The following is a 12,037-nucleotide window of genomic DNA, read 5'->3' as shown; positions in this document are numbered from 1 at the left end:
TGCTCGGGCACAGCCACCAGCTTGGCATCCTCACCATACAGCTTGCACGGATCTCACCGTGATCCCGAGGGGTGGCTGCAAACCAGCGCGATGTCAGCGCAGGGGTGAGCAGCCAGGGCAGCCTCCCCCTGGCAGAGCTTGGCTCAGGCCCCGGGAGGCATCCCCAGTGCCAGGGAGCTGCTCCAGCAGTGCCTGTTCTGACCCCTCGGAGCCCAAACCTCCCACCGCAGCGCTGCTCAAGCCCGCACCCCAGAGCCCAGCCTCTCGCAGCCGTGTCCTGGCAGTGCTTTGTCGAAAGGAGCCGTAGTCCAAAAACCCCAGGGCACGTCCGTTTTTACTGGGTAAAACAGAAAAACTGCTGAAGTCTGATGGGGAATTAAAGATATTTGTTGCATTGTAAGGACTCCAGGAAGCTTTTAACCAAAGCTGGGGATTAAATCCAAATAGCACAAATTTTAGCTCAGCTTCTCTTTATGTGCTGTAAGTGATTAAAAGCTGTAAAGCGCTGTCAGAAATTTAGGACTTCCCCTCCTGGAAACCTTCTTTCCCTCTATTTTACAATTATCATGCTTCGCTGACTGTTTGATGTACCAAGTCTTAGTTTTTAACATGGCAACGGCAAATGGAGGGCTGCTGCTGGCTACGGTGCGTTTCTGTGCATCGTGGAGGCAAAGCCATGCTAATGCACCTGACCTCATGGTTTGCCCAGCGTAGGTGGATAAAGGCAAAGCTCCTTTAAAAATATCTTTTTTGTTATTTTGTTTTCTCCAGTTCGGATGATCAGAATTCCAGCCCATTTCCTGGATCTCCTGTTATTTATTTTAATGGAAACATTATCCAAATGAGAGTTTCCATGGGGTTGTAGGGGAGCAGCTATGCACTCAGATACGCTCAAAATAATCTTTGAGTTTCATGATATTAGAACCATCTGCTAAATTATGGATGTCAGCTCTCTGGGGAGTTTTTTAACTCCTCACTGAGCTTGATTTTTAGATGAATCTTGGTTGATCCTTATTCTCTCTCTGTTAACTCTCCATCTGTCTGCCTTATTTGACATACTGTATCTGATGCAGTTCTTGATGCCTTCAGAACTTTCCTCTGCCCAACAGAGGATGACAAAGGGCTTCTCTTTGGTGGGAATGTGTGTTCTGGGGAAAATGTACTCGGAGGGAAGCAAGCATTGGAGGTGACTTCCCTGAATTATGCATTTCGTGAAGGGCTTGGGGAAAATTGATTAGCCCCTTCTCTACAACGTCAAAACAAGCAGTTCATACAATGAAATTAGAGCATCAAATGGAGATCAAATAAAAGGCAGCGGTGCTTTATGTGGCATCCAGTTGCTAGGCAGGGTTCATTCTTGCAGGAAGTCATTTGTCACAGTGTCTGGGTTTTTGAGGAGGGCTGGATACTTTCCTGCCAGCTAACTGCATTTTGTATGGGAGATGAGGCTAATCAAATCTCATGTGGCAGGCTCCAAGCTGATAGCGTGCAGGGGTCAGGAAATGATTTATCATCGCAAGCCAGCTGCGCTTGGCGTGCCAGGTGCGCCGCAGGTTTGTGTGCTCTCCTGGCATCCTGCAGGTCTTGGCTGTGGGCTGGTGCCAAGGCCCCTTGCAGACGGCCAGGGGCCCACGGCGGAGCTGCAGCTGCCTGGAGGCAGCTCTGGGGCTCTCCTGGCTTTCCTGAGCCACGTGGAGATGGGGCACGCCACCACTGCCGCCCCTCCAGCCGTAGTCACCCAACTCCTGCAGCATGCCCAGGGGTGGTGCAGGGCAGCTTCACCATGGAGCACGCTTCCAGCACCCCAAAAAGCTGATCCAGACCCAGCCCCGAGAAACCTGGTGAAACAGAGCCCCGAAGTAGCTCTCTAAAGGTCATAAAGGGACTGAGGATGGAAGATGGAAATCTCTTGGATATGCTAGTACCTTCAGAAACAGAAGCACTTGGCCAGAAACTGAAAAAAGCTCCTCATCGTGGTCCTGGCAGCGTCCTTCCCGAGGGACAGCTCTCTCACTGTGACAGCTGTGGTGGCACGGGCAGGCGGTTCCAGCGCTCGGACATGTCCCAGACCTGCTGCTGCTGCCTCGGACACACAGCTGGGCTGGGAGCAGCGCCGTGGTTGCGGACCCAGCTCCAGAGCCTGGGCTTGCTGCTGCTGTGCTGCCTGCCAGGACGGGCTCAGCCAGCTCCAGCACTGGGAGCTGCAACTAAAACACGAACCCAGAAGAGTGCTCCAGGCTTTGGTATTCCTGGGAACGCGTATCTGGGCTGGCTCCCTCAGTAGCCTGAGTGCCAGTATAAGGAGCTTAGTGCTCCGATGAAGGGCTTGTCCTGGGCAGAAGGCATTGGACTGGGAAGGATGTTATATTCTAAGAGCAAATCGTTCAGCATTGTTGTGTCTTTGGGCAAGCTGCCCAACTGTCTGCTTTTGGAAACTCATGTGAGTGGAGACGGAGCATGTGAGGTGAGGTATCTTGCATATGGTGGGGAAATTCTTTGCATTTGTTTACATTTGGTAAACAGAAGCAAATACTCTCTGAATGAGAAAGAAGGTGTGCGTGCAGGCGACACAGAGCAAACAAGCCCTCTGTTCACTGTAAATAAATCTGGCAAGCCAGAGGCGGGGATACCTGCCTCGCTCGTTAACGGGGTGGAATTCGCGGTTGCCAGGGCTGCGTCTGGTCTGCCCTGGCTGCGGGGCCGCGGTGGTGATGGTGACTGTGGGTGGGCTCTGGCCTCATGTGCTAGGGCTGCTCCCCACGCCGGGGGACTGAGGGGGACCTCAGCAAGGAAATGCCACGTGGTGGCTGCGTGCCTGGTTCCTCGCTAACATGGGGGGGTGCCTGTGAGCGGTCCCCTCACATCGAGCAGCCCCCACGGCCGTGATTTCATGTGCCTGAGTACTCCCCGCATGCCTCCTGTTGGGGCTGGTTGTTCAAGGTTACCGTACCTTAGCGCAGGACTGTCTGCTCCTGGAGCTGCTGCAAGGCTGTGGAAGCATCCGCTCTCCTCTAATTGCACTTCGTTTAGTCTCAGGGTCTGTCACCTCTTTTTTTTTTTTTTTTTTTTTTTTTTTTTTTTTTCCGCTTTCACTGGAGGTTTCCTTTTAGCTCTGTCCCGCCGACCCCAAAGGACCACTGCTGTCATCCAGGTGCAGAGGTGAGACCTGGCGCTACAGCAGAGGCAGTGCTGAAGTCAGCTCCAGGATTAGCGTTCCTTTGTAGCTCAGCTTGTTCAGCAGCCTTGTGTCTGTGATGCTGAAAGTCTTCAGCAATTAGGGGGCTTCCACCCAGCAGCTTGCGGCAATATTTCTGCATAGTGCAATCAAATGCTGGGTTTGTCCCTCCTGCCATCTCAGAGGACTTACCAGGGGGCTTCTGTCTGCTGCAATAATTTGCAGCATTGTTGCAAAACACGCAAACCTACAACTGCTCCCAACCGCACGCTGTTGTATAAAGCTTTAATTTGCTGGCCTGTCTCCCTGTGTTCAGCCTCCTGGTTTGGCTGGCTGTCAGCATCCTGGAGCTGATGGATGTTCTGCCTCCTGCTGAGCTGTGCTAGCAGCCCTCTCTTCCCTCAGGAGGTCCCTTCCCATGCTGGAAGTGCAGCTGGACATGTGTTGTGCAATGCTCGTGCTCTTGGAACACTTCTTAATTCATTTTTTTCTGGCTCTCGGTTTCTGCGATCAGTGTAGGAAACAGCTTTATAGTTTTCTGGGGGATTTTTGTGCAGTGGTTTAGGCAAAGAAGCTTATAAGTATCTTTGTTTTGTCTTTGTCCTTTTTGGTGCCCACCCTCCCTCAACACCATTAGTATTTTCTCTCTTTCCACCCTTCAGAATAAGGCTCTTTCCAAGGGTCTGGAAATATCCTAATGATTTTGTGAGTTCTTAGCTCTGGAACCCAGCCTTCTTGGAAACCTTTCTTCTTCAGCCAAATACACGGCTCAGCTGCGAGCTGCCTTGTCCAGCCTGCCTTGAAGAGCTGGAGCTGCTTCAGGTAGAAATTCTCTTCCCAAACTGTATCCAGGATCACAAGGAAAGGAGAGACTTGATCTTGCTGTGATGTGTTGGTGCAAGTTGCCCCAGATCTGAGAAACTGTGCTGCAGCTGCTGTTAAAAGTGTGCATCCCAGCAGGTCCTGTAAGCCTGCGGAGAGTATCAGAGCTGGAGGACTCTGCCTCTCGTCATTTCTACGGTTTTCAATTCTTCACTTCCCCCACGACAGTGATATTTCCCCAGATGCCTGTAATAGAGATAGCACTAAAGAAGAATTTAGGGCCAGTAAGCAGACTTGCATTATGCAACAACAAATGGTAAAGGTTAATGTTTCATTTTGTTGGATAGAAATGACTCAGGACATTTGTAGCTCACCAGTGGGATTTGATAACTTTATTATCATATAATAAGATTTACAAATTAACTGTCTAATTAGCAACCTGGGAAAGCTGCGGCTTGTACTGTAGTTTCTATGCTGACAAAGATGCAAAAACTCTGATGTGATGAAACCAAGCACGGTGTGGGAGTGCCCGCCCCAGCGGTGCTCCATGGAGCTGCTGGTCCTGCTGCCACGCTTGTGGAGCCTCTGCTTGCAGGGGGAAGCGCTCGCTCTCTTTACGCTATCATGCACGAGTCACGGGAGGAAAGATCTATCAAGTCTTGTGTCTGTCGGGTGGGATGCGCTCTCATGAGCTGAGGCAGGATTACCTGCACAAGCTCCTGTACCTGATTAATTCTCTTGCATGGTTTGCTGCAGACTGAGTATTCACCTAAGCGTGCATGACATGTTTGCATGGGTTTTTTCAAGGCTTGCAGAGCTTCGTTTGAAGCATTGGGTGCAAAGCCCACACCACTGCAGTCAGCAGAGAGCCACTTGCTTTGGATGCGTAGGCAAGTGTTGCACTTCATCATCTTCAAATGGATTTTCCTTGCGATCTATATTAATATTGATTGCTGAAGAACCTGCTACTCTTGCTAAATATTCGGTCGCCACAAAGGTGGCCTGCAGTGACTTTGAATATTATTTACTTAATTGAACTGTAGTATGGAATATTTTGAGGACACTGCAATCATTTTTCCACTTGGAGAGAAAATACCGCATTTCTAATACATTCTTTAGGTCCCTGCTCAAAGGGCAGGAGGAGTTAACTGGGTGTGTATATTTAATGCCTTCTTTAATAATTAAACTCTTCAATAAAACCTTGAAAAAATAAGGGGAGGTTGTAATAAGAATCTGGCATGCTTTTGAGCTTCTCAGGCATTGGCCTTCTACTCTCTTACCACTAGAAATGGGTATTTCACCTCTTCTGCTCATGCACGTGGAAAGGTGAAATGAACGTGTTCTGTTTTCACAGTTTCTGTCGATGCAGGAGCAAACAGCTAGCGCAGGGCTTCTGTGTGCTTCAGTCTCGCTTCGGCTGTCCTCCCGGCTGTCAGTAAGGATCAATCACTCAGCAGCGTTCTCCTTTCCCTTACTTCTTCGGTATTCCCCCCTGGTTTCCCCTTATCGCCTAACTTCTGCCTGACAAACGGAACGTGTAATGAGCAGAGTGTGAGAAGCCACTGCCGATTCTTCGTGCACAGCAGTACTTAGGCTTGAATTTTTTAATGCTTTGTTTTTAAACCAAATGCAATCAAACCCCACAGTTCCACTGATGTGCTGAATCTCCTGGCCGAGTGATGCAGGCTTCAGGGACCGATGCAGCTCTGTTAAGGTGCTGGCGTAGCAGGGCCCTGGGCTTGTCTGCCTGACGCAGGGGATCCGGGAGTGTTGCTTCGAAACCAAAGCACCACAGGTTTCTGCCAGAGCAAAAATAGAAAGGTCAGATTTCTGACTTTCCATAAACCGAAGTCAAAGTGACAGCCTGCCCTCTCCCTGTTCAGGGGAGGTGCGTGTGAAAAGTAAAACAGTAGACACAGAAATAGCTAATTTGGTGAAGCTCTCCTCTAGCCCGCTCTTACAAGGGGCAGAAGCAAACCTTGCTTTAGTCCCTGTGTACTTCGTGTGCTCAGCGCTGCTGGTGGCAGCGTCAGGGGAGGGCACTTGCTTCAGCATGGTACTGAATTGCAGGAAATTTGTCACTGCGTGCAGCACTGGTTTAGGTGGGGTGAGCTTTGTGCTCGGCGTCGTGCTCCTGTTATTCAGGAGGGCTTTCCACAGAGCTGCCGTGAGGTTAGCTCAGCAAACTGACCGTGCACCGTGTTATGTGGGGCAGTTGAAAAAGGGAAGGGGTGGTTAGCAGATGGAAGGAGTGTGGCAAGAAAACCTGTTGCAATGCCCAGCAGCTTGCCGTGGTGGAAGAAGCGCGAGGTTGCTTCTCCCGGGGGCCCTGCGGGGCAGAGCGGGGCTGGCCACGGGCAGGGCGCAGGGCACAGGGCAGTGCTGCTGAGAGCACCGAAGGCAGGGCCAGCACACACACAGCTGCTGCTTTCCTCCTCCAGCCACAGCCACCCCCAAAGGCAGGAAGGTTGTTTTCCCCAGGCAGGAACAAACATTGCTGTCCCCAAAGTGCAAAAGCTGCTTAGGGGCTGGGGAAGGTGGAGCTCCGAAGGACTTGCTTTTCTTTTTTTTACCTACTCTTCAGGGTCAGGTTTGCATTCACCAGCCCATTTTATATGGCACTGAGGAATGGCATCCGGCAGGCCAGCCTGGTAAGCTTGCTTCTTCAGCCCAACCAAATTACCCAGCTCTGCAGGGAACCTCCTGCAGCATCAGCGTGCAACTCCCGACAGTGCCCGCGCTCCGGTGTGTCGGGGAGGCTTATTGAGTTTATACACACACTTCAGGACAAATCTTTGCTAATAGAGTTCTAATTTCTTCCTTCCTGCTTCCCAGATGCTTCTGTCTGCGTATACAAGTGACAGAAATGGTGAACAATGTTTTCAAGAAATGTTTATTTGTTAGACTCAGAAAAGCAAGTGAGAGGTCCTGTGAGGAACGAGTTCCTGGCAGCTGCAGTGCCTCTCCAACCTTCTGTGTTTGTTCTTTTCATAATGAAAAATGTGAAAAGGAAAATGAATTTAAAACTGTATGTAGCAGGACACGATAAGGGGATTGTGAGTTTAATGGGAAACGTCACTTGGTTTCTCCTCGTTCCTTAAGAACAATCAGTCGGATGCAATTGAGACCTGTTTCGTTTAGGTGTGCCTCAATTTGCTTTTCATGCTCGGTTTCTCAGAAGCCCCTCAGCCAGCGCAGCTCGTCTGTTGTTGCTCTTGCTTTTGGCACAACTACAGCCCTTGGGAAAAGGATGTAGCAGCAAGAGAGCCCTGAGACACAGCTGAGCTCGGTGCCCAGGTTTCCCTCACACAAAGCACAGCCCTGCACGGCTCGGCTCTGCTAGGAAAACCAGCTGTCCTCGGGGCCGGGACCAGCTCCTGCGAGAGGTGCCAGCGGCCTCTGGGTGCTGCAAGTAGGGTGTGCAGGTGGCATGGGGGGAAATTAGCTTTAAGTACAGAATATTGGCTGCACAGACTGCAAAACACTGCCGGCAGCTTCAGATTAGCGTGTGCTGTCAGGGTTTGCTGGTTTAAGGGATGTGGATTTAGCTCCGGATACTCATGCTTGAAAGTCTGGGTGATGGCACGTTGGGATTAATTTACTGCGCTGCTCCCAGAAGATTGACTTTGTCATCTACGTGCGTGTGTGAGGAGGGAGAAGACGGAGAAGTGCGTGTCTTCTGGTCTGGCAAATGGAGGCTGTGGAGTTACTAAAGAAAAACAGAGCTGTGGGAGGAAAATTGCCCACCTGTTCTCATCGGTACAGGCTTCCATTTTTGGACACATGAACTTTTCAGCTCAGATATCCACGTATGCCAGTTACTCCCTCTTCTCATACACCTCACCGCACTTTCAGCAAGTGACAATGAGCTCAAAGTGAATGCAAGGGTTCCCAGCCCTTCTCTGATGTTTGTTCAACATTTTGCTTCTGCTTAGTTTTACTGAAATGCCTGGTCCGGTTGACAGTAGTCGATAAGGAAATCTGTAGCAGAATCTTAAATCTTAAAAAAAAAACCACTGCCTAGAGTCCTAGATGCCTCTTCTCATAAATCAACCTAATTGCTTTTTATTTTTTCAGTTCTGGATTCATGTGGTGCAAAATCTCAACGTGCCTCTGATGCTGTCCCTGTCTTCTCTCTGCAGTTTGCTGCTTCGTCGTGCACAAGCGGTGCCATGAGTTCGTTACCTTCTCGTGCCCCGGTGCTGATAAAGGCCCTGCCTCGGATGTAAGTAGCTGGCCCAGTGCCACGAGTGGTGTTCGGGTCGCTTTGTTTGACGGCACTTTGTAGAAGGCATTCCTCCGGCTTTTGTGGCTGACGACACTTCTGTGACGCTATTTCACGTGCACCTCTAATTCATTGTTATCATAGCTGTGTGGGCTCCCGTATATTTTGAGACACTCAAAATATTTTCAAATCCCCCAGTAACTTGCTCTCAGCAGCTCAGGGAGAACGTGCAGGAATCCAGAGACGTTTCAGTCTGGGACAACAGCCGATAGCCTTACCCCGTCTCCCCTGAGTCACAGCCTCAGCTTTCCCACCAAGGGGCTGCCATGAGAACTACGTTTTATGTTTCGGGTTAATTAACATGCACAAAGCACTGGCCACTAAAAAGATGTATTAATCTTCCCGTGGATGACTTTAGCCAATGTGCCCTGAGCTGAAGAATGCTCTCTCTTCTAGCAAGGCTTGGCTCAATGTGTTGATCAATTCCTTTTGTTGTAAGTGCTGTACCTGGAAGAATTAGCTGTCATTTAAAAGGTACTTACTGTGTTGGAGTTAAAAGATGCTTACTACACTGGAGTTAGCCCCAGGAAATATGCCTGTCCTTGTTCCTCCTCAGCTCATTACTTTTTTTGAAGGCATCACTGCCCGGCATCATTGTTGAGGTGTCGGTTCTGCACTGCCCTGTGTTTGCTCAGCATTACCAGTTCCCGTGGCCGCGGCTCTCAGCTGCTCGCATGCAGGTTCCCTGGTGCCAACCTGGGGCCCTTATCAGGAAGAGCAGACGTCGTTTTTTAAGACTCTGTTTTGTATCATCTTGCAGGTTTAATTAAGCCGGTACATATGTTTGTTGGTCTTAGGAAAAAACCTGAAGACACATGTCGTGCTTGCTTGTGATTCTCATGGTGGGTGTTGCCTCCTAGGCTCTGACTCCCTCAGACAGAAAACAAAACTCACAAGGCAGCATCATCAAGGACAAAAAAAAAAAAATACTGGAAAATACCAGTTTAGATGTGACTTTCAGAAAGCAATAGTGATGTTCCTTTAAAGAAAATACATAAAGCAAACACAACCAAAAATGTGGAACGCCCCCCCTCACCCCCTCCCAAGCTAGCTGACTTCAAGTCCCCATCCTTATTTTCACAAGGGTGTAATTTTCTGGTGGATCCCAGTGCTTTCGGGGGCGAGTGACAGAGCTGGAGTAGCAAAGCAGAGCTCACTCAAACCTCTCTGCATGGCTCTGCCAGCGCGTTTCAGGTCTGTCTGGCAGTTTGTGTGTTTTACCGTGGAAACTGGCTAATTTGGGGAACTGCTAGGAGAAAAGAGATTGAATTGGGGAAACTACAGTGCACCAGAACTCTCACCCTTAAAAATAGAACCAGTGGGAGCAGGAAGTGCAGCACACAGCTGAAGGTGGGGGCTACGCACACATTGTCAGTCGCCTTGCCCGGAATGGGGCTGGTGCTGGGAGCTGGGGAAGTGCCGCTCGCCCGGCTGGTGGAGAGGGGCAGACCTGGGCAGGGCACAGGACAAGTGCTGTGGGTGTTTGAAGCTGGGACATGTCCTGCCCAGCCCTGGACTTGAGGCTCCTCCCTGGCCCACAGGAGATGTCTGCAGGGGAGACAGAGACTGTTTGTGCCGGTGGGACAGAGTCTGGGGGGGGGGCACGGCGAAGGTTGAGTGTCAGTCAAGGTGGTCTGGGATCCTTTACCAGAACTGCCTTGCTTTTCCAGCCAAACCAGAACCCAGGCTTGCTGTCTCCCCCTTCTGCCTGATTTCTCCATCTGTTTGAGTTTGGAGCAATCCTGGCTGGGCTTTGGTCCTGTAGAAGCAGCAGGGCAGCTCCGTCATGGAGCTGGCATCAGGGACCCTGGCAGTGGTGATGGGTGGGCTGGTGCCTGATGGCCCCAGGCCCCAGAACTGCTCTGGAAGCTGCTCACTCTGCCTCTAGCAGAGCAGTGACTTTCTCCCAGTGCCCATCCTGGTCCATGTGTACAGTCTTTCAGGTCAGACTGCATTTCTGCATCACCAGACGGGAGTCAGGAGCTGGACTGGAAGCACTTCTCAGAATGCTTCACAAGGACTCACCTGCACAGGCAGCTGGCTCCGTGGCAGCACAGAGCCTGCAGCCAGGTGACAGTAAGGGAGTGTGTGCTTTCTTGCAATGCATATTTATATCTTTAATACCTCTTGAGGCTCATAGTCGAGTCCCAGCTTGAATTTCACAGATTTCTTGGGGCGTGTTTGTTCGCAGCTCCTCCGCCTCAGGCTGCACAGCACAGTGCCCTCCAGTGTGCTGAAGCCTTCCTGACAGCGCTTCCAGGGAGGATGCTCAGCAGAACAGGGGTGTCAACGTGCTGTCAATAAAGGATGAAGCAAACAGAGCTCCTGGGTGTTCCCAGGGCTGAGGGCAGGGAAGCTGCCCTGCTTGGCACCTCCCAGTTCTCCAGGCTGGGAGCTGGGTGCCGGGAGCACTGCTCTGAGGCAGTGGTTAAGGGCAGTCAGGAGCATTCTTCGAAGCATGCAGGGCATTAAGCCCATGTGTAACAAGCCCTTCTCTTATATCTCTTGTAGCGGCTGGTAGCTCGGCTCTCCTCATGCAGAAACTCTGCCAGAGGCTGCCCTGTCCTGCTGGGACGTGGTGCTCGCTGCTCTCCTGGGCTGCACGGTGGGACTCGTGTGAGCTTTGATAAGCCCACTTTTATTTTCACTTCCCACCAGACAATTAGTCAAGGTACTCTGTGTTGTTTTTTAAATCCCCCCCCCAGCACTTTGCATATGGCTATTGCTTTTCTCACGGAAGGCTCTCAGCTCCGCAGGGACTGCTGCTAATTGCAGCGCATTGGTAGCTATTGAACCTTACAAATCAGTTAGTGGAGGGGAAAAGGAGATGCGGTAGAGATGCTAACCTAAGGGAGACTAGTGCATTCCCAAATGCTCTGGTCCTGAGGACTGCTGCTCCATGGCACTTCTGTACGGGGAGGAGAGTCCGGAGCGGCCACTGTGCCCATCTGACCGTGCTGCAGCATTATTCCCAGCCCCGGTGGGTGCCCTCAGCCCGAGCCCTGGCAGTGCTGTGACGGGCTTGCAGCATGCAATTTCTCTGCAGCACACTGCAATTAAGCCCATGGTGACGAAGAGGGGGCGAGGTCTTCCTCCCTTGTGCGGGGAGGTCTCTGCTCACCCACCGGGCTTCCTGTGCCACCAGGAGGCTGCCGAGGAGGCTGGGGGGGGGCGTGAGCGCAGCCGGCCCCAGGGGCTCTGAGTCACCCCCGGAGGCACCCGCTGCCTCTGGAGCCTGGGCTCTGATGCTTGTCTTTGAAATAGCATGGAATTTATGTGGCTAAAACACAGTGCAAATGGCCCCCCTCTGCTTTGCCTGCCCAAGGGTCTCAGTGTCGGGGCTGAGGGGCACTGGGAAGATTTTCTGCCTGCTCCAAGCATGCTGGGTGGCCCAGCCCAGGGGTCCCCTGGGCACCTTCCTGTCCTGGCGCTCTGTGCTTGGGCAGGGTGGCAGGAACATCTCCCGGCTGCTGGGAGAAGGACCAGCCTTCTGCCCTTGACACCCAGCTCCTTTTTACATTGTGGTCTTTATACTTTACCTTCTTAAAAGTCTGTTAATAAACGAGGGAAACCTTTTCATCCCAGCACAGGAATGTGCTCTTCGGTATGCGCACTCCTGTGCCAGAATTCAGCAGGCAGGTCAGGCAGCAGAGCTGCTGCCACCAGTGGTCCCCCTGCTGCCACCCAGTGCTTGTGGGGCAGTGCGGGGTGCCCAGAGCCACTCGTGAGCAGCCAGCACGGTGGAGGCTTTGCAG

At 51.5% G+C, this 12,037-nt stretch overlaps 1 protein-coding gene across 2 annotated transcripts in view; it reads left to right on the top strand.

The window, feature by feature from the left end:
- PRKCB (protein kinase C beta) overlaps nt 1-12,037 on the top strand; it is a 114,745-nt gene that overhangs the window by 38,415 nt on the left and 64,293 nt on the right. For both annotated transcript variants that reach the window (XM_035339353.1, XM_035339352.1), the window contains exon 3: nt 8,140-8,222. In XM_035339353.1, coding sequence (XP_035195244.1) covers nt 8,140-8,222 — 83 coding nt within the window. The remainder of the gene's footprint in view (nt 1-8,139; nt 8,223-12,037) is intronic.

Source organism: Oxyura jamaicensis, chromosome 14 (genome assembly GCF_011077185.1).
Source record: "Oxyura jamaicensis isolate SHBP4307 breed ruddy duck chromosome 14, BPBGC_Ojam_1.0, whole genome shotgun sequence".
NCBI classification, from domain to species: domain Eukaryota; kingdom Metazoa; phylum Chordata; class Aves; order Anseriformes; family Anatidae; genus Oxyura; species Oxyura jamaicensis.
Note: the sequence above shows the minus strand (reverse complement) of the source record. Positions and strands in the feature narration are given on the sequence as shown.